This window comes from Stenella coeruleoalba (assembly GCF_951394435.1).
Source record: "Stenella coeruleoalba genome assembly, chromosome: 19".
NCBI lineage: Eukaryota > Metazoa > Chordata > Mammalia > Artiodactyla > Delphinidae > Stenella > Stenella coeruleoalba.
In genome coordinates this window covers 12,763,122-12,786,327 of record NC_137165.1, presented here as the reverse complement: position 1 = coordinate 12,786,327, position 23,206 = coordinate 12,763,122, and the positions used below count along the sequence as shown (strand labels likewise).

Genomic DNA, 23,206 nt, shown 5'->3' with positions numbered 1-23,206 from the left:
AAAGGGCATCAACTGTTTGTTTTAAGTCAGTAAATGCTAACCCAAATGTTTGAAAAGTAAAGGTGGTAAAGGGATGACATTGGCAACTGCTGGTAGGAGTATAAACTGGTAACAACTCTCGGAAGCAGTTTGACAACAGCTATCAAAATGTCCTAAAAAATGTATATCTTTTTTGTCTTAGTCTGTTCTTAGACTGCTCTAACAAAATATCATAAACTGGGTGGCTTATAAACAACAAAGATTATTTCTCACAGTTTAGAGGCTAGGAAGTCCAAGACCAAGGAGCTGGCAGATTCGGTGTCTGGTGAGGGCTCACTTCCTGGTTCCTAGTCTCTCCATAAGGACATTAACGCCATTTGTGACCTCCTCACATAGGCCCCACTTCCAAATACCATCACTTGGGGGATTAGGCCCCTCCACTAGTTATTGTACTTTAAAAACAAATAAATTTATTTATCTATCTATTTATTTGGTTTTGGCTCCATTAGGTCTTGGTTGCTGTGCGCGGGCTTTCTCTAATTGCGGTGAGCGGGGGCTATTCTTCATTGCGGTGCACGGGCTTCTCATTGAAGTGGCTTCTCTTGTTGTGGAGCATGGGCTGTAGGTGCGCGTGCTTCAGTAGTTGTGGCACATGGCTTCAGTAGTTGTGGCTCACGGGCTCTAGAGCACAGGCTCAGGAGTTGTGGCACACAGGCTTAGTTGCTCCGCGGCACATGAGATCTTCCTGGACCAGTGCTTGAACCCGTCTCCCCTGCATTGGCAAGTGGATTCTTAACCACTGCGCCACTAGGGAAGTCCCTAGTTATTGTACTTTAATCTTTGGTATGCTAATAATTACCTGGAATATGAAGTGTTTGCTCGAATTCCATATTATCTTTCTCCATTGTTTGTTCTTAACATGCCATTGAATTAAAACTTAGTCCCACCAATTCTACAGTACTGCTAGAGTGTTTTATTTCCTAAAGCATTAGGTGGGCAGTAGCATTGACATTTATACAAGGATAGTCCTAGCAGCATTGTTTGTAGTAGTAAAAGCCTATGTCTCTCTGTAATGGAATACAATATTTTTTTTGAAGAGGCAGATTTACATCTGATAAAGAATGATTGCTGAGATTAAATGAGTTTATGTGACATTGTGTGTAAGACATTATCTGTAGTGTACTGCAGTTTGTTTTAAAAACACATATTAATTATCTCTAGAAGACTATGCAAAGATATGTAGTTATAGGTAGATTATCACTGAAAGAATACACAAAACACTGGTAAAGTGGTTGCCTCTGGGATGGAATATTGGAGGTCAGTGGTGGAAACCACACTTTATTGTATACTTATATATTTAAAGTTTGTTTAACCTTGTGTATGTATAAACTTTTAAATTATTTAAATTAATTTGAAATGTTTTAAAGGCAATACTAAGGAAACAACTATTTCTATCACAGTGGGACTTAGGCTGAAAAAAATTGAGAGACACTGGAATAGGTTGCCTCAGGAGACAGGTAGCTTGATTTTTGCCTTCAAAGAATATAAGGAGAGCATGAAATTCATTTGCTAATTCAGCTTCTCTAACCTTTGAGTTCTTTCTAATTCTAAATTAATTTCTCATTCTATAATAATATACTAAGTTTGTAGCTTATACCTTTTTTTTACCCACTCTCATGGTTTAAAGTTGTCTCTAAAATTAAAATACTAATTGTAATTTTATCAGAACAATTCTCCCTACAAAACTAAATTTCATTACTGTCACAAAGTGATAACTAATTATATAAGCCACATCTTGATCTTACAGCTTGTGAGGCAAGCAACACATTAGAAACATAACTAAAAGCTCAAGAACAGTGTTATAATCTTAAGGATGTACTATGACAGGATTAGCTGTTTTAGAGGCTTTGGGGGGGGGGTTCCTTTTCTTGTGAAATACTTGTATGATTTAGAAGGTAATACTCTTAAAAGAGTGTCTTAAGATTTATGAGTTTTTAAATAAAATATTCTTTCTTCAAAATAGAAATGAGAGTTTATTAGGAGTCATTTGAATTTGTTTTCTTTCAGAAATCGAGCTATAGCAGATTATCTTCGTTCAAATGGCTATGAAGAAGCATATTCAGTTTTTAAAAAGGAAGCTGAATTAGATATGGTATGTTTGACTTTTTACAGTTACTCATAGTATATATGAGTGGACTTTACTTAGGTATCCCTAGTTAACAGTCACCTGAGTTATTCACAGATCTTGTCATTTGTTATTGTGGTTTACTTGACACTAAACCTAGTATTCACCCTCCCCCCCCCTTTTTGGTATAATCAGATGTTTTTATTTATTTATTTTTATAATCAGGATATTTTTCGTAACGTTTGAACCTAGAGCTTGAATGGTTTGTATGGCTTGAACTATTGTATTTTTGCCTTTTTTTTTTTAATGTTCTCATTTTTTTTCTCTAGAATGAAGAATTAGATAAGAAATATGCTGGTCTTTTGGAAAAAAAATGGACATCTGTTATTAGATTACAAAAGAAGGTAACTAAGTCTTTTTTCTTTTAAGTTAGTTGTATTCAAAGTATTATATAAACTGAAAATATCAACATAACAAATTATTCTTTTACATTAATTAATAATTATATTTAACCTTGAAAAGGCAAATAAAAATACATTTCTATGCATTATTATTTCTATGCATTATGACCTATACAGATCATTGCTGGTAAATGGTAATTTATGCAACCAGGGCTACTGGCTGAGTTGAATCTAACACAACCCTGACTTCAAGGAATTGGTACTGAAGAACCCATTTATGCACTTAGATGGGAAGAACACATGGAGCCAATATGATGCTGGGGAAAGAGCACTAAAGTGTGCTCTTAGACAAGTCATTTTCATCTCTGACCTTTTATTTTTATCTATAAAGTGAAGGCAATAGGTAATATTCTGGTCCTAAAATTTATACTTTTAGTAGGCAAACTTAGAATAATATTGTTATGAGTTAATCCATAAAAAACCCTTAGAAAAGTGCCTAGCCACACAGATGCTCAGTAATGTTAGCTTTTAATATGAATATTCTGATTAGCATGTACAATGTAAACTAGAAAGGATCAAGATAGGTTCCCTACTCTTCCTCTAATTTGTATCCTGGCACCTTCCAAATTTTTTTTGAGTTAAGGAGGTAAGACACAATTGTATTGCATTTTTCTCAATTTTTAGTTTTGTCACACTGAGATTTTAGTGATATATTTAATATAGATCATTTTCAATTAAATCTGACAAATGCTTTGTAAATTACTGAAATTTTATTCTGCGTATATGAATGCAAAATAAAGGCAGGTTTTTAAAAATATACTATTTTTATCAGAATTTTTCTGTACATAACTATGTGTTCCTCTTAAGGTTATGGAATTAGAATCAAAGCTAAATGAAGCAAAAGAAGAATTTACGTCGGGTGGACCTCTTGGTCAAAAAAGAGACCCAAAAGAATGGATTCCCCGTCCACCAGAAAAATATGCATTGAGTGGTCATAGGAGTCCAGTCACTCGAGTCATTTTCCATCCTGTGTTCAGTGTTATGGTCTCTGCTTCAGAGGATGCTACAATTAAGGTAGTGATTTCAAAATTGGAAGACATACAATAGGATAATTGTTAGAAGCAACTTTAATGTTAAATTGAGTGAAAGAAATGAAAAGATCCTGAAATGAGGACCTATGCAGAGGAACAGGAGGGCCTCTTTGAAACTGTGTGATTGATTCTAAACCTTAAAAGACAGAATAAAATTTCATTGTAGCTCCTGAGAGACAAGCTGCCAAATAAGTTCACTGATGACTTTGAGAAAATTGGGTGTCACTAATGTAACATTGGACAAATATAGGTCACCCAGTGCTCGAATAACTTTTGTTCTTGAATTAAAGTATAAGTATGTGCCTTACTTATTAGCAGAGGTGATAGATGAAAATACAGGATTACAGAACTAGTAATTGGCGGGGGTGACTATTTTCCACAAAAAAAATCAATAGAGGATTTATTTAAATTGCACTCTCCTTGATGGTTTTGATTCCAAACTAAACAGTAATTCTCTCTAGGGGTATGGAAATGTAGCAGCTTTCCATTTTATAAGTTATTTATTTCTGTCATTTTTTAAAATTTTCATGATAAGCATATACATTTTAATATTTTTAATCAGGAAAAAAGTTGTTTTTATAATTTCCTTTGATTCAGACACACAATACAGTGATAGTTGTATAAACCACGTACAGAAAGATAAGTAAAATGTAGTTTTAAAAATTTAAGTAGGTTTCTCTATCTAAAGCTTATTTCAGATTAAGTTCTAGATTTTTCTTTTTTTTTTATTTTCCGGTACGCGGGCCTCTCACTGTTGTGGCCTCTCCCATTGCGGAGCACAGGCTCCGGACGTGCAGGCTCAGTGGCCATGGCTCACGGACCTAGCCGCTCCGCGGCATGTGGGATCTTCCCGGACCGGGGCACGAACCCGTGTCCCCTGCATCGGCAGGCAGACTCTCAACCACTGCGACACCAGGGAAGCCCCCAAGTTCTAGATTTTAAGTTTCATTTGTAGAGGTATAAATAAGAAAATGTGAGTAGATTGCTAAGATTGTATTTATCATATAGCAGCAGTCAGCATAAAACGCAGGCATGACTTAAATATATATCCTTAACCTGTTCTTTAAACGTGATTGTATGTTTTCCTTCTGTGGATTCTTTAGTTTCTAAATCAGTGGCTTACTTTCATCCTGTGGGTTGGTGATCCATGGGTCGGGCTGCAAAGTAATTGGAAGAGAGTCTTAAATTCTATTTGCATTACATATTTCTGTAGGCTGAGGTGATTGCCTAATACACTAATATATTGCTGTCTTTCAAATTATGTAGACATGTATTTAGTTTATTAATTTCACGATAGTCTACTAAAAACTGCACTGCTGTCATGAAGCATGGGGGTAAAGATAGATTTATCAAATAGATGGAAAACTCAGTCTTAACTATTGATTTTGCAGCAGTGGTCTAAAAGTGAAAATAAAACTGCTAATATGCCATCTTAAAATTAGCTATTGGTTCAGCTTTAAAATATTACAAATGGAAGTTTTAAAAGTTTTATCTATAACCATACCATGTATGTCAACAACTAGTAAAAGTTCTCCCTTCCATTTAGTCTTTAATGTGCACACATACGAAAAGCATTTGTATTTAGTTTTGCTTCCTTCTTTGATTAAACTTATTTTAGAAATACTTTTCTTCGTTTCTAATGAATCATCATTTTTAATGATTTTAAACTGATCTTTTTACTTATATGTGGAGACTTTATAGAGTAGTTAATGGTCAAGAGCACAAGCTCTGGGTTCAAGTTCTGACCCCCCCCCCCCACTTAATGATTTATGTGATATGAGCAAATTAACTTTTTGTACTTCTCTTTTCTCATCTGTAAAATGAAGATAATTAGTACTTGTGTCACAGGACTTTGGGGAAGATTAAATAATATATGGAAACTGCTTAAAATACTGAAGGAGTACTCAGTGTCAGCAGTGTCTCAACACCATTAACAAATCTTCCACTGGATTTTTATTTCCAGTCATCTACTATCTTAAATAATACTGTTCTATTTTATACATAAGTCTTTCTCATTTTGTTGGATATTTTGTGGAATGAAAAGAAACCTGTTTCTACCAGTGGTTTTCATTCTTCAATTACGGTAATGCTAGGGGATTCCTAAATGATGATTGTGACAGAACTACCTTCCAAAAAACTCAAAGGAGCACACAGAGACAGAATTTTCTGTAATTTTGTGACTATCTTGGGCAAAGTGCTTGATATGTTTAAGGCTCAAATTTCTCATTTGTTGGAAGGGGGATTAAAAATATCTATAAGATTCTTTTGCTTAAAATGAAGTAATGTATACATAATGTATATAACAGTACAGTGTTTGGTGGATGGATGGTAAGTCACCAATAAACTGTAGATAATGTTACAGTTATAACAAAATTAAAATTTTATTATATAATTTCTCTTGTGCATCTGATAAATATAACATGTTCCTTTTAGAGTCATTCATTTACATTATCAACATTTGAACTACAACAATGTAAGAAAAATGATAGAGGAATAGCTCATGACTTTTTAATTGCATCATTTAAATTTTTGAAACATTATTTCTGGTTGTCATTTAGAATTAGTTCTTAAATGTTAAGAAAAATGAACAGCAAACAAAACTGAAAAATACGTTCAACTAATAAAGCAGATCAAGGATTGCCAACTTTAATATATAGAGTTCAAACAAATATGGAAAACAGTAACATCTCAACAGAAAAATGGACTATAGGACATGAACAGACAATTCAGAGGAAGAAAAAGTGGCTAACCAACAACAGTAGAGCTTTGGCGTCACTACTAATAGAAGAAGAAATGCAGGTTAAAATATATATCAAATCTGCCAAGATATTTTACTTTTTAAATGAGAATTCCCAGAGGTGATAAGAATTTGATGAAGCAAGCATTCTCATTACATTTGATACAATCTTACAGGAGAACAATTTAATAGAATATATGAAGGGCTAGAAAGCTTACACTTTCTGACTCAATTCTTCACCATCACTGTCTGACCTAACTATTGCAGAATGAGGACAGATATTTTTCACTGTTCAAAGGTTTTCACTATAATGCTTTCTATAATAATGAAAAAGTTTTTCCTTTTGTTTAGAAAATATTAGGAATTACTTTTAAAAGAATGTTTGCTAATAAGTTTTTAATGGCATGGAGAAATCCTTATGATAAGATGCAAAGGGAAAAACAGGATAATGAAGTATACACGGTCACCGTACTTTTTTAAAAGGAGCATAGAAAAAATGGAAAAACTATGCCATTGGTAGGATAATGGATATTTTTTATTGCCTTTATATCAGTACGTTATATTTTTTATCATGAGCATTTATTTTATAATCATACAAAAGGTAAATATCAAGTAAAGAAAAAATTCTCATTAATTCCTGACATTTATAAACACTAAAATGCTCTGTTTGCTTACCACTTATGAAGAGACACAGTTCATATTCTGGGTATATTTATTTTAGAGGAAAATGCTTCAGTGTTCTTTAATGAATGCATGGAAGGAAAATTAACTTAAATGGAAGTGAACTTCAAGGTCACACCTTGTTTATTTTCAGTATGTAAAGTATTCATCTGAACTCTTGGTGTTGAAATGAAACGACTAGATATCAAAATGAGTAAAGATACTACAAAAAAAAAGAAAACTATAGACCGATATAATACCATTTATCAACATAAATGCAAAATCCTTAACAAATTATAAGCAAATTGAATCCAGCAGTTCATAAAAAGGACAATTACTATGTCATAAGCAAATAGGGTTTATTCCAGAATGCAAGATTGGTTCCACATTTGAAAATCAATCAGTGTGATATACCATATCAACAAAAAAAACATAGTAGGTTCAGGAGAAGCATTTGACAAAATTCCAACATCCATTCATGATAAAAACTCTCAACAAGCTGGGAAGGGAGCTTCCTCAGCCTGATAAAAGGTAAAGCTATCTGGAAAACCTAGAGTGGACATAATACTTAATGGTGGAAAGCAATGCTTCCCCGCTGAGTTCAGGAATCAGGGCCAGGATGACCAGTCTCAACCACTTAAATTCACCTTTGTATTAGAGTGCCTAGCCAGTGCAGTAAAGAAGAAGAAATAAAAGGCATATAGATTGGAAAGGAAAGAATGGAACTTGCCTTTATTTGCAGACAACATGATCTTTTATATAGAAAATCCCAAAGAATCTACAAAAACTTGCTGGAATTATGACAGTGTAACAGAATGACAGGATACAAGGTCAATATATAAAAAGTAATTGTAAAAAAAAAAAAAAAAAAGTAATTGTATTTCTATAAACTAGAATAATTGAAAATCGAAATTTAAAAATGCCACAGTAGCATCAAAAAACTCCAGAATACTTCAAGATACATCTAACAAAATATGAACAAAACTAAACATACAGTAATCACTTCCATGTAGAAATACTTGAACATTTAAATGGTAAAATTTTAATATGTTTATTTTGGGAAGGCTATGTAAGTTTACTGTAAAAGAAATGTTTTTAGAGGATAGTTTATTTTTCTTATGTGCATTTTTTAACATAGTTGTAATCGTGTGTAATTTTGTGTCTTTTTTATATAACATTATTGTATACATGCCATAAATTCCTTACAGTAGCAAATTTTATAGCTGCGTAGCCATTTCCCTAATATTGGATGTTTAGATTGTTTCTATATTTTCAAAATACATTTTCTAAGTTTCTCTAAATTGGGTGAAATACACTCTACCACAGATACCTTTGAACTTACTATGGAAAGAATGAAATCAGTCACTTGATTTTAGAGCATGTAATTAGTGTTGGTTAAAGACTTAACTTCAGACTAGTATTTGGCCACCAGGATAGAAGTTTAGTATGTTCTTGAGATCTGTTTCTAATAGTAATTATTCTTGATAGCTTATTATTTTTTTTTTTTTAGAAAAATTATCTTTAAGAATGTGACTGTGGCTCAGTGTTTTTATATCATAATGACATATGCTTCTGTAAATCTGCTATTTAAGGATAGTTACATCTTGTGAAGTCTTTCCTTGGCCTCTTAGATGTCTGAGCTTTGCTTGTCTAGTAGAATTGAATACTCCTTTATCATTCCCCTAATATTCTACATATAAATTCATGTCATAGGCCTCTGAAACCCTTTTTTTTTTTTCGGTACTTATATTTACTTTTTAACATGTCTGTTGCCTGCTGTCAGACTGGGATGGGACTCTGTCCTGTTGCATTATATACCTAATCACTAGCATGGTTAGATATATGGTAGATGCTTAGTAAATGTGGTTTTAGAGGTCTATTTAATAATCGATTTTCTCTATAGAGAAAAGTCCAATTTATACTTGAAGATGTGCTGTTTCTAAGAGAGTTACCCTTTGTTACTTGTTTAGTTAGTCAGTATAGTGCCAGACTGGCCTGCCGAGTGCAGATGTGAACTGAGAAAGGAGTGATATGATGCTAACCAATTTTCTGTTCATTTGACAGGTGTGGGATTATGAGACTGGAGATTTTGAACGAACTCTTAAGGGGCATACAGACTCTGTACAGGATATTTCATTCGACCATAGTGGCAAGCTTCTGGCTTCATGTTCTGCGGATATGACCATTAAACTATGGGATTTTCAGGGCTTCGAATGCATCAGAACCATGCATGGTAAGGGGTGGAGGATAGCATTTTGATATTGGGTTCTAACATGGTATTCCAGAGAGATGGATAATGTTTTCTAACAGTGTGCAAGTTTCCTACATTCCATTCTTTTTTTTACTCTTTACTAGGTTTTAATTTTACAGTGTAACAGTAGTCAAACACAGAAATCTTAATGGTTCTAGAACAGACTGTGTTTTTTTTTTGTTTGTTTGTTTTGTTACTCACATCACTCTGTTATTGGTCAAATCAGTCATGCAATCAACTCAGTCCCTACATTCAATTCTTACTGTCTATAGTGGAGGAGCATATGATGTAGATAGTCCATGGATAATTATGGTAATTGAGAGTTGTTTTCTGTTATGAGGTTTTAAGTATCTCTTAGTGGTTATAAAATACTTGTTTTCACAAATATTTTTGAATGAGAAAAACTGCTAGGACATCTATGTGTTCTTGAGAAGAAGAGAAAATGAATTTATTGGGGTTGTTTTATTGTTGTTTCTCATTTTTTGCAGTTGGGAAACTGAAGTCAGAGAGAGTAGATGTAGTAAAAGCTGGAACCCATATTCCTTTGCTTACTTTTTAATATTCCACATACACTATAGTCTCATTGTTAAGTTGTTTTCCCAGCCCTTGTCATGGAGACTGTTTTCTGAAGCAGTTTGGCTTTATGGAAAGAGCATGGGCTTTGGAATCAGATATCTGGGTTCCGATTCCTACTTGTTTACTTAACGGCATTAGGAAATTGTAAGCTCTAATCTGTAAGATGAATAATACTTAAGTATTGAATTAAGAATTGAAGTCATAGGGTTGTTGTGAGGATAAAATGAGATTGTATACTCAAATCATCTGATTTAGTACCTGGTACATAGGAGGTGCTCACTAAATAAGGATTTTTGTTGTTTTTTTAAACATGTTGAAATATGAATGTTTGGGTTTTATTTAAGGAACGCATATTGTGTTAATAAAAAAATTTTTTTAATTATTATCCAGTGACGTTAGCACTTGAGTAAGCTGTGTGACTACACAGATGGTGTAATTTGAATGGTATGCTCCCCCGCCCCACTCCCCCAAATTAAGTGCATTAGGGAAGCTTACAGATCAAGGGAGTTCTATTGAATCCTTTTGTAAAATCTGTATTTGTTTCTTTAAGTAGCCTGTATCTTATTGCTCTAACTTAAAGAGTTCTTTTATGTTCCTTAAAATAATGTGATACTTATAAGGATTCTCTGAGGCTTCTTTTGCAAAGGATAGCTAACTAGCATTGTGAATAATGCATTTTATTTTTTTTACCCCTATGAATATCAACAACAACAAAATAATTTTTAACTATTTTAAATATGGAACCAAATCCCCATTTTTCTTATCCATTCTGTTCATCTCTGTAAATCTTATTTCTATCTTATATCTTAGAATAACAACCATAGAAAATTTTTTTTTTTAGTGTTCATAAACATTCAGTGTGTTAATATATTCAAATGCTGATGATACTGATTCCCTGTGATTTTAAAACAGTTGTACAGGTTGAAATGTAATTATAAGTTGAGCTGGCTGCTTGTTTCATTGTGGATTATTTTATTGTTATTAATCCCTTAACTTTTTTTGTGTAAATCCAGGTTTCTTATCAAATTTATATAAAACTCCATTGTATTTAAAGTTGCTGTGATATTTGAAATCCCATGATGAAATCTCATGGTGAACTGAGGTTTAATTGCTCTTGATGATACACTACTTAGTATGTTACTGTGTTTTGTGTTTTAGGCCATGACCACAATGTTTCTTCAGTAGCCATCATGCCCAATGGAGATCATATAGTATCTGCCTCAAGGGATAAAACTATAAAAATGTGGGAAGTGCAAACTGGGTAAGTAGATTTAGTTGAAAAGGTGTCAGCTTAAAGAGATAATATTCAACAAAAAAACCCACAATTATATTCTGATTGTTCCAGTAAATTTGGCTGTAACCCAGAATGATCACCATGACAGTTATATTTTAAAACTTAAGTTTCAATCTCTAAATGTCTATCCAAAAGGAACAGAAATTATGAAAGAAACTATATCCTTGAGAGCCATTTTCTGTGTAATGGCTTACTTTCTCTGTGGTCTTCTTTTAGGTTATCTCTCTGGGTTGAATTAAAATGTAAATAACATTTGTGCAGGTATGCCCCTATTAGGCTTAATTTGGTTGTGCTTAGAATTACATGATTGTTATAATAAAACCTTAACCTACTGGTTTTGTCCAGATTAGTAAGAGCATGCCTTTTCCCCAACATGGCTAGAAATATTTTTGTTAGGTTTACTGTGTGTGCTTAGTTAAAAGATTTTATTTCTCTCTATTTTTTACCTTGTAGATTTTGATTTGGTTAGCTCCTTAATGATACTTCCATCAGCTTATTTTAACTGATGTTTGACTTTCCAGCCTGTCCCCATCTTTTATTAACCAGGAATGTACGTGTATTCTGTTGACTTGCATATGATGCCATTCTCTTCATTCCAGTGCATAGCTAGTTTTGTATCACTTCTGGGAAGGGTCCCAATGATTGCCATTCACGATGCAAACTATTACTTATTTTGATAGCTACTGTGTGAAGACATTCACAGGACACAGAGAATGGGTACGTATGGTGCGGCCAAATCAAGACGGCACTCTGATAGCCAGTTGTTCCAACGACCAGACTGTGCGCGTGTGGGTCGTAGCAACAAAGGAATGCAAGGCTGAGCTTCGAGAACATGAGCATGTGGTAGAATGCATTTCCTGGGCTCCAGAAAGCTCCTATTCTTGCATCTCTGAAGCGACAGGATCTGAGGTACTGTATGATTTATATGTTATTTCATGGTTTTGTTGCTAGTATCTCAGAACTTTAAATAACCTTCCTGATTCTCTATTTCATGCCATTAATGCATTTAAAAATCTGCATCCCAGAATTCTGAATCTTGAAACTCTTTACTGTTCCAACTTGCAGATAGATGTGTTTATATTTTTTAACTAGTGGTTACTGTTGCTGTCACCTGACCCTTGGTGTGTGCTGGGATGGGGGTTCTCCTGAAGAGTAAAAATGGTCATTTAAATTAGTCAGAAATGTCATTGTTATAAGAGTATACCAATGCAAAAAATAAAACTTATGGGAGAGGTTAAAGTTATCTTTTAGAAGAATAGTGTTCCTTAATGAACATAATTATTTTATTTATAAATTTATGGTAAGATGCAGTTCAGCATTTAAATATTTGTTTTAAATGAAGAATATTTTATATGGAGGCCTCCGATACTCTTGATCATTAGAAACACTAGCTGAATCTGGAGTTATATTATTTTTTCATGATTCTTAATTTGTGCTCTTCATGATTTCATTCCTTGTAATTATTACCTTAAAATTACAGAATAATTAATTCTGTGAATAAGTTGTATGAGCCAAAATTGACCACATTTCTTTTTTATTTTCTTTCACATTTCTTTTTTATAGAGACATTCCTATCATGGGTTTTTTAAAATTACATTTTAATAAATGAAGGAGGATTCCCCATCCCTCCACCCCCCAATTATTTTTCAAAATGAATCTTCTATTGTAATCTCTTTCTAGTTGGCTGGCTTGGTTGCATTTTCAGACTTTTTTTTTTTTACTGCCACCTGGTGGTGTTTATGTACCATATGTCATAAATTCGTTGTGGTTGGACTTTATATAAATGATAAATTAAATAGTTTTTAAATTTTTCGTGATTACAGAAGTCTTGAGCAATAAATTTACCATCCATTGGTGTTGTAGAAACTGAATCCTAATCTAAGTGGAAATTTTCTACTTTTATATTATCTAGGTCCTTCCTGTGTAACCTAGGTATGTCAAAAGACTTCTGTATTTCAGTAGGGAAAAACAAGATGAATAAGTCCTGGATATCTGATGTACATACAGCATGGTGACTATAGTTAACAGTACTGTATTGTATACTTGAAATTTGCTAAGAGGGTAGATCTTCAGTGTTCTCATCACACACAAAAAAACGTAGTTTTGTGAGGTGATGTTTACATTAATTAGCTTGATTATAGTAACCATTCTACAGCGTATACATGTCTCAGAACATGAAGTTGTATACCTTGAATAGATACAATTTTTATTATTGTCAGAAAATGGTTTTTACAAAATTAGAAGTATAGATCATTGCTAGGTAGTTGTCATTTAAAGTCCTTACCTAACTTCTTGCCTGGGAAACTTAATTTTTGTATGTTTTCTATAGACTAAAAAAAGTGGCAAGCCTGGACCATTCTTACTGTCTGGATCCAGAGACAAGACTATCAAGATGTGGGACGTCAGTACTGGCATGTGCCTTATGACCCTTGTAAGTTTGCATAATCTTACTGCTGCTTTCGCATTTTTACTGTGTGCATATCTTTTTGGGTCAGATGCCTTGTGATATCTTATTAAATAATCTGAATTATTTGAGGTTTTAAAATAACTTCTTTATAAATAGACTTCTTGTCGTTAAGTCCATGGTTGCAGTGATATGGAGGTCATTCCTGTAGAATATTATGTTATACAAAGGGTCTGCAAAGCCAGTCAGTGCTAGGAGGGAGAGTCTAGCCACTCTACCTCTAAAAATTATGTGACATCTCCTGAGGAGGGGAAACAGTAATATTACAGACTCATTCATTTTTTGAAGCTGTTTGCTTTTCGATTTCATTATATTTAATTTTAATATGAATCCTTTTAATTATTACCTATATATTTGCATGTTGGAGTTCATTTGGTTTATCATTCTGAAATTAATGGTGTTAGCTTTATGACTTGGAAATGTTTATTTCATTTAGGAGCCTATTTCATCTAGATTTTAGTATGAGGATATATAAATGATAGTAGGGGATCTGTGGACATTAATCCAGTAGCAGTTTTTCTAATTTGGTATCCATGTTGGTTTAGAGATTCTTTAAGTGCTAATCATACCTTGAAGTGATTGTCTCTCTGTAGCATATGATAGACACATATGGAAGTATCATCAAGAACTGATTAGAAAGTTAAACTCTCCTCTTAGTATTCTGAGCTGAGTTCAGGTATACTATGTTGCTGTTAGAAAACATGATCTACATTTAAAAATCAGAAAGCACGTGCTCTCTTCTGTAACAACACAGGTCACCATTAATTTCCCTGGAGGTTTCTGGCTCCTGTTTTTCAACTGAAGGAGGATTCTTTTCTCTGCTTTATTTTGGTGTGGCCACAAGAAATGTGATTTGATTTTTGTTGAAGCTTCTACAACTCCAGTGATTGGTGGCTTTTACAGATAACAAAGTTTTTGTTTTGTTTTGTTGCGGTACGCGGGCCTCTCACTGTTGGGGCCTCTCCCGTTGCGGAGCGCAGGCTCAGCGGCCATGGCTCACGGGCCCAGCCGCTCCACGGCACGTGGGATCTTCCCGTGTCCCCTGTGTCGGCAGGCGGACTCTCAACCACTGTGCTACCAGGGAAGCCCAACAAAGTATTTTTTTGAGTAAGGGCAAAGGCAAAAAAAGTAAACCAAGGCAAAAGATATGTCACCTTGGTTGTCTCTTTTCTTTTTCTTTTTTTAGCTCTTTGGGAGGGAGGGAGGTTCTTTTACAAAAGCAATATAGCTATTTACATTTTAGAAAATTTGAGAAATAAACAGAAGAGTTAAAATAAAAATCACCCTCAGATCACTTTACCATACCTAATAATACCTAGCAAGTGTATTTTCGTAGACTAGAGCTGTCCAGTAGAGCTTTCTGTGATGATATTCTGTGTCTACACTATCCAGCATGGTAGCGACTAGCCACGGGCAGCTCATTTCAAGAGTTGAGCTCTTGAAATGTGGCTAGTGAGACTGAAGGACTGAATTGTTGATTGTATTTAATTTTAGTTTATATTTAAATAGCCACACGTGACTAATGGCTATCCTGTTGGACTGTGCAGTTCTAAACCTTTTTCTTAAATTACTATGTAGATGAATATGGTGGGGGGTTTTCTATGTAAAAATGGTATACCGTACATACTGCTTTGCAGCAGACTTTTAATTTAGAAGGTATGTGGCAGTTGCTCATATCATTAGATACACTTATTACATACAGTGCTTTGCTGAACGTCTTCGTTAACCAAGTCATCTAGACACATTCTTAATTATTTCTTAGGATAGATTGCAAGAAATGAAACTGCTGGACAGGGGATATAGATAGATGAATGGATGAATAAAGATATGCAGTAAATACCTATATATCCTTCACCTAGAGTCGCCAGTTGTCAACATTTTCTTTTCTCTGTGTGTGTATATGTAGATTTTGCTGAACAGTTTGAAAGTTACTTGTAGACATCATGACACTTGACCCCAGATATTTTAACATGTATCTCCTAAAAACAAGGGCTATTCTGTATAACCATAATATAATTATCACACTGAAGAAATTTAACATTAATACACTACGTATTTAAATTTTCTCCATTTACCCCAGTAGTGTCCTTTATAACTTTATTTTAGCCTCTTTCCAGGAGCCAATCAAGTATTATATGTTGCATTTACTGGTCATATATTGTTAGTTTCCACTTTCCTTTAACCTAGAATTCCTTAGACTTTTTCCCCCTTTTGTCTTTTTTGGCATTGACGTTTTTAGTGTATGTAGTTCCAATCCACTTTGAGTAATGACTTACTATTTTCATAGATGCTTTTTAAATTATTTATCCCTTTATTAAGTCAAATACCTCTTTGTTTTTAAGGTGGGTCATGATAACTGGGTACGTGGAGTTCTGTTCCATTCTGGGGGGAAGTTTATCTTGAGTTGCGCTGATGACAAGACCCTGCGTGTGTGGGATTACAAGAACAAGCGATGCATGAAGACCCTCAATGCGCATGAACACTTTGTTACCTCCTTGGGTATGTACAAGTTACGACATTTCTGAGCAGTTAGGTTTTGGGGTGCCAGACCTAACAGTTTTATGTAACCATGTGGATGTTTCCAGGTAAGAAATGAACATGTTCTTTCAGGGCAGAATAGAGAAGACAGGTTAAAAACTTTATGGATTCCTGCCATTTGTTTTAAATTCTCCTTTCTTAACTCTCTCTTTCCATCATCAGCCTTATAATAAAAAAAAATTATTTTCTCCATTGCACAACATTGGTTTGGAAGCTAGAATTATGAAGAGGATGCTTACTGAGCACTATGATTGGTAATTTTTCTTCCCTACTAGTTTGTAAGTTTCTCAGAGGAAATCTTACTCAACCTTTTTACTCTGGCAGATATATACTATTGTAAACTCAGGGAACTGTATTTACACTTAATAAACATCCTCAGTATCATCTGGACCTGAATCTAGAATTTAAGATAGTGAATAAAGTAAAATACAATACACTAGTGTATGATGGATCTAATAATGAAGGTAAAGCCTCAGTAGAATAGGGCTAATGCTTAACCTTACAGGGTCATTAGAAGGATCAAATGTGAATATAAAGCATTAGTACTAAGCCTAGAACATAGTAAGTGTTCAATAAATGGATACATTGAGGCTGTCCTTGTTAGAATTCAGTGTTCATTCAGCCTCAGTTGGGATGAGGATAGTGGGGGAAGTATTTTTTTAGGGTGTTAGTAGTACAGGATTTAATCATTAAGGCTCAGCTTCCTTCACCTAGTTGATAAGCTTGATGTACCTGCTAGGGGTAGATGTGTGGCTGTATAGAGAAAAAGAATGAGTATTCCTGGCACTTGGATGTGCATATTTTGTGGCTTATTAAAAATTGTATCTGGCTCAGTCTGATTTTAAAATAAGCCTTCTCTTTTTCTTTCAGATTTCCATAAGACGGCACCATATGTGGTTACTGGCAGTGTAGATCAAACAGTAAAGGTGTGGGAGTGCCGTTGATTGAGTTTCATTTGGCCCCTCCTCCCTTGTTTCCTCTGGATGCACTCTGATGATACCATGGTTACCCCATTGAGCTCTGTTTAAATAAATATTGTCCTTTCATGTAAATTATTCTGGATGTAGATTGAGCTTATTAAATGTTACACACAAAGTATTCATGCATGGTGAATCCAAATTGTATACTGTAAATTTACATACGTTGTCTAGAAGTACCATAGGGTTTAAAAACCTGGGCTGGCATTGGTCACACCAGGCCTAAGAAGGCAGAAGTTGAATAAATTGAACTAGGGCACTAAACTGAATAGTTGACAGTGTCGTTTTATGTTGGATTATTAATTCCTGTTTTCCTTTCTGCTGTCTGTTGGTGCCTGACTTGATGGCCTCATTTGGGGGAAAGTGGTGGTTATTAGGGCTTTTTCTGAAATGTGTATCTATGTAACATCACTTAAGTGTGCTTAATAAATCTTCTTTAAGGATGTTAGATAATAAGGCTACAATTCAGAATCTTCTGAACCATCTATGTAATTAATGGGGATTATACATTGGAATTTTTGTCATGACACATTTGCCAAATCAGTAGGATACATTTGTTTTGGCAGCCTATCAAGCAAAGGCTAGTGGTATATTTATGTAAGAAAATGACTGTAAATCTGAAATAAGAAAAATCTCAGCAGCTAATAACAAATCATTTATTTCATTTGGGTCTTAATGCTTTGTAAACAGGTTTAAAAAACACTGTAATACTCTAAGCTTCTATTTTCCACACTAGACACACTTCTAGTTGTATTCTCCATACTGTTAGACTGTATAGTGATGTGACTTCCAAGTAGAGTTTAATCTTCCCATTGAGTGTGTCATGGTACAAATCACTATTTGTTTTTGATGTTTTTTAGGGATGTGCAATGTGCATAACATAATGACAAAGAAATACTGAAAAGGTTATGTTGTCCATTTTAAGGGCGTGGGAGAAATACAGCAGTTTGGTTTTCAACATGAATCTGATATCGATTTGAACTGTGTTTAACTTACAAGTTTATAAAAAGACAGGGTTTAATGGAGCGTGCATAAAAATGTACTGTGTTTTCACCTTTTGTTTATGTATAGATGTTTATGAGTATATGGGCCTATCTGTAAGTGGATAAGTCTGTATATGTATGTATATCACACACACACAACCTCCATGTCCTTGGGTCCTGGGTTTTTGAAGAAGTGCTAAAACATATAAATAGAATAAATCTTGCTGTGGAATACCATGCTTTAGAACAAATCCTTTTTGATCCTAACGCTTCTGAAAACCAGGTCTGACTCTGTGGGAATTTTTCCCAGCTAAAGGAAAATCACTTCCGTTATCCGCCACCTCCACCCCCAGTTTGGCTGTTGAGCATTTTACACATCCCTGATGTATTGTATATTGTGGTCCAAAGTTACTACAAGTAGGTTTAAGAAAATTTTTATCTATGACTTTGAAAACAATATTCCATTGCAGATTATTAATAAATAATCCCATTGCTTAGCTAACCAACATTTTTTTAAAGGTCATTTGAAAAGTTAACAGAACAATGAAATAACAAAGATAGTTTAACAAAGAAATTTATCCTGGATTGCATTTATTCATTTGTGTAATATGTGATTTTTTTTAAAAAAATATCCCTTTTAGTATTCAGTGGAAATTTGGTTCCTGAAAAAGACAAAGGGTTAGAGTTAATGTCCTGTAGATACACACACAGAGAACAGGCCATATATTTACTAGAAGCAGCTTTATGTCTAGCTTTTGTCTTTTTGTTTGTTTGCTTGTTTGTTTTTAATAATTCCCGAGAGATGTCTCTGGAAGGAAGTGTTTTGAAAACTAATGGCTATTTTTGAGGACAAAAATTACAACTTAAGCTAATTTCTTAAATACAGTAGAATAACTTTCAGGACAATATTGCCTCACAACCCTGCTCACATTGAGAAGTCTTTTTTTGTTTCCCCTTAGCTGTTCTGACTGGATTTTTCTACAGAAGCTACGGAAGATATCTTTGTTCTTGTTTGCTGCTATTTCCTGTCCTATTTTAAGAAATATAAATACATAGAAATGGTGCATCTTTAACATTTGTTTGTACATGTATAAATGTCTTGTATTTTAATTCATTTTTAGCATGTAGCAACACGAATTGTTTAAGGGTAAGCCACAACATCTAGAAATCACTCCTAGATACGAACAATAAAGGAAAAAAAAATGGTACCGATTTAGGAGGAAACAAAGCCACTGTCGCTGGGTTTTCCCTGCAGCCTGCAGTGACTTCCACTGACAAGGAGAAACTATCACTCTGTAAACAAAGTCATCCTTATTGGGAGATTGCCACAGCCTGCTGCTTAAGTTGAGTTACCAGACATCCTCCATTTACGAAGCAGCGAACGTTGAATCTCAGGGATGGTCCTCAACTGGATCCAAGTGTAACGAGCCCTGTTTGAATAATGAAGGGGGTGGGGAGAGTGATCCATCCACAATCCGGAAGCAGATTTGCAGAGGTTTCCTGCACTGTTGTTTGACACTGCCCTGTTGATGCCCTTTCTTCCTGTTTCCTGCGTTTTCTCTGTCTGCTGTCTAACCCTGTGCCTTGCCTGGGATAAGTACAATGATGAGGTTACTGGTTTGGATTGTAAGTAGAGGAATTTATTGATTGGTTTAGAGGTTCACTGCTGCTTTGTCACTGTCTCAATCAAATTGGCCACTTATTTAAGAAATAAAAAGCTGGTAGAATTGCATCCTCAGATGATGATTGACCTTTTGTGTGTGTGAAAACAGACATTCCATTGCCACCCTAATATAACGTGCCCAAGAAGTCCTAGCTGCACTCTTGAAAGTGCAAGCCACGGAAACTGGTTTTAGACATGGCTTGGAGAATAGTTGCTTTTTGACATGGCCTCTTGCACTTTAGGAGACTGAGACTGTCCTGTTTTGTCCATTGTGGTGTGACCAATGGTGTGCCCAGAGCACTGCTCTAAAACTCACTAGTGTTAGCACGTCGTCAGGGCTGTGGGCGCTCGCTGTAGCCTTCGGAAGCTTTGGCTCTAGATCACCAAGCCCAGTCTCCTTACTGTCAGTGCCCTGCTCTCCTGTTTGCCTCTTTCTGTTTCTATGTGAACTTCCAGATAATATCACTCATTAAATAGTTTTTTTTTAATATTTATTTAAAGAAAAACTATTTAGAAGTAAAGGATATTTTGTTTTGTTGACAGTGGTGGCTTGATAATCCTTAAGCAACTGAAGATAAAACTGTTGAAGGAAAAGGCACTTAAAATGGTTCCTCTCTGTCCAGCTGTATATAAGTCCAGTGTGTTAACTAACCTAGATGATGCAAAGAAGAATCGCCTGGTAGAGAAGCAACATGTACGAAATCGGTGAAAAAGGTTTTGGTTTTTTCAGTGGGGGAGGGGGAGGGCAAGCTGGATTTACAAGTCACGACTGGACCGAACTGGCCTTTTTATCTTTCCACTATATCATGTAAGTGGCTGCTTTCTTGTCCTGCCTATCCTTCAAGCATCCCTAAAGCTCACTCTGAAGATGGTAGAAACAAAACACACAATCTTCGAGTTAGAAGTTGATCCTGACACTGACATGAAGGCGAACGTTGATTTCATACGAACGAACAGTTACAGAGGTGGTGATTGGAGAAAACAGTTCCCCAGATTGTAAGAGTTAACTGAAGATATTGACACAATTTTAAAAAAATCAGTAAAGGAATGTATATAATATTGCTCTTGTGTTTTACAGTAAGATTTGTTGCTCTCAGACTGTGTAAAACAAGATTTATTCATGTTTTCTGCATATTAAAAAAATCTTATTGTACCAATTGGTAAACTATTAAATGCCTATAAAACTAGACGTGGTTTTTTTTTTTTTTTTTAGTCTTTTTGTGCACAGATTTAAAACCTTCCAAATTGAGTCCTAATAGGAAGCAGGGTTGTGTTCAGCACCAGTCATATGGAGAGTAAGATATGCAAGTTGCTAGCAGGGCCTGGATGGAAGGCCTTTCTTCAGGGCAGTGCCTTTGCTGTCTTGCTTCCTTCACCCTATTTGCAGGAGGGAACTAGCAGCACAGCTGCAGGGGTTCTTGCCTGAGGGGCTTGCACAACCACTGGGTCAGGCAGCTCCAGACTGTTTTCCAAGGCTCCACCCTGCCCTCCAGCAGCCCTTTCTGACAGTGACTACAGCTGAGGCCAGGAAGGACCTGTTACAGCCTCAGGGCCCCGGGGAGAAGTGACCCTAACTGCCTTTGTTCTGTTAATGAATGAGCCTTTTAATTCTGCCCAGTGGTCCTGGATTCTTGGAGCTTATTAATACTGTTTTAAAAATTTTGGTTGAAATGTACCAAGAATCTTCACCCTTTTCCCAGAAGCCCCACGGCTTTCTATGTGCTTTACATATGTCGGCCACGTCCTGCCTTCATCCCTCGACTACTGCCCAGCTAGCACGCGTAAGTGTTTTAGGGCACCCGTGAGGTCTCCCGCAAAGGACAAGTTGAATGATGTGCTCTTTTCTTACAGCCCAACTGTCATCCTGCCATTTAGAAGGTAGCTTCTCTACCCACCCCCCTCCTCCAAATGGGAAGCTGGGCCAAGAGCACAAAGTAATTTGCTTGAAGTTAGTGTCCTGCATTTTGCAGCTTTTCCATTTCTTTGCAGGGCTCCTCTTTTCCCCTAGGCTGAGATCCAGATGATGAGCCTAACCACTGAGAGTGGAGATTTCCAGCTTTAGTATCACTATCCAGAAGTGCACTTAGCTCTTCAAAACCTGTTGGTTTGTCACACACGTCAAGCTTCCTTCTAAGACTCATGGTTGCGTCTTTCCCTGATGTAGGACAAGGACTGGAGGAACATGGAAGACTTGGAGAAATGGTGCTGCATCCTGGGTGAGGCAGCTCTATCCCTGTTAGTCTTTGGTGGAACTTGTCTTGCCTGCAGACTTGACGATGCTCCACTGCTGACGTACCAGAACCCTCTAGGAAAGTCATTCTCAGTGTGCTCCCCGTGCCAGCATCAGCATCACCTGGGAGCTCATTAGAAATGCAAGTCCTTGGGCTCTAGCTCAGACCTGCTGTATCTGTCACAGGGTGGGACCCAGCAAATCCGTTTTAACAAACCATCCAGATGATTGATTCAGGCTCAAGTTTGAGAACCACTGATCTAAATGAACTAACTTTTCCCTGAAGACAAAAATTTAGACAAGTCACTGGTCCCGGGGCCCTCCAGCTGGGGTTTGAACTCAAACCTCTCTCGCCAACAGTTTCATACATGGAGTTTTGTTCCTTTGTGAATATTTTTCTTCCACTCACATCTCCAGTTTATTATTTCTTATGTAAACATACAGGATAGTTACATCCAGGGACGAAGGGCAAGGATTTTTCTCTTACACCAAAGTAACTGCCTTTCCAAGATCTTTTATACATAAATCCAGTAAATGAAAAGGCTGAACCGAAACACTGCATTTTTTTCCCCATCATATCAGAAACACAAACTTCTAAAAGTGAATGTTATAAATGAATAAATTCAGCACTTTGCCACACCTGCATTTAAAAAAAGATTTCATTTTCCTGCAGTTGTTTAGACACATCATGCAAACACTCTCCTAAGAGTGTTTTGAGATCACTGTTTGCTTCTGAACAAGAATAAATAATAAATACCATCACTTTCACAAAACACCATTTTGTCATCAGCCCCACTTGGTCACCAGCCCTCTTAAATGAAAGTGGCTGGTGCAGGGACTAAAGGAAGGAAAATACCCAACATTTGAATGCCTATCAGGCCAACACCCTTATTCTCAACATACCGTCTTCCTCACATACATCCCCTGCTGGTGGATATTAGCACATTTTTACAGACAAGAAAACTGGCTCACTTAAGGTGAGGTCATATGCCAAGGGTATTAAGCTAATTAAAGAGTGAGCTGGGACCTGAACCCAAATGCACTAGCTCTTTCCCTTATCTGGTTCTGCCTGTATTAAGCATCTAATTAGCTATTTATGTATAAGGAGGGCCTTCTGACATCTCTGAAACAATCATTTAACCTACTTTTAGCCATACAGGAAAGACCCTCATCCCATCCCCAAGCCCCTCTCTGTCACTACACTGCCAGCTCCACTGTGGGGCGACCATGAGGAATG

General features: G+C 35.7%; 1 protein-coding gene across 1 annotated transcript in view; it reads left to right on the top strand.

Annotated features, from left to right (window-relative positions):
- Nucleotides 1-17,168, top strand: part of PAFAH1B1 (platelet activating factor acetylhydrolase 1b regulatory subunit 1) — a 69,673-nt gene extending 52,505 nt beyond the window's left edge. The window contains exons 3-11 of the mRNA XM_079905140.1: nucleotides 2,047-2,131; nucleotides 2,434-2,508; nucleotides 3,373-3,579; nucleotides 9,058-9,226; nucleotides 10,979-11,081; nucleotides 11,795-12,023; nucleotides 13,444-13,545; nucleotides 15,921-16,077; nucleotides 16,987-17,168. Of these exons, the coding sequence (XP_079761266.1) occupies nucleotides 2,047-2,131; nucleotides 2,434-2,508; nucleotides 3,373-3,579; nucleotides 9,058-9,226; nucleotides 10,979-11,081; nucleotides 11,795-12,023; nucleotides 13,444-13,545; nucleotides 15,921-16,077; nucleotides 16,987-17,060 (1,201 nt within the window). The 3' untranslated portion in view covers nucleotides 17,061-17,168. The remainder of the gene's footprint in view (nucleotides 1-2,046; nucleotides 2,132-2,433; nucleotides 2,509-3,372; nucleotides 3,580-9,057; nucleotides 9,227-10,978; nucleotides 11,082-11,794; nucleotides 12,024-13,443; nucleotides 13,546-15,920; nucleotides 16,078-16,986) is intronic.
- The last annotated feature ends 6,038 nt before the right edge of the window (nucleotides 17,169-23,206 follow it).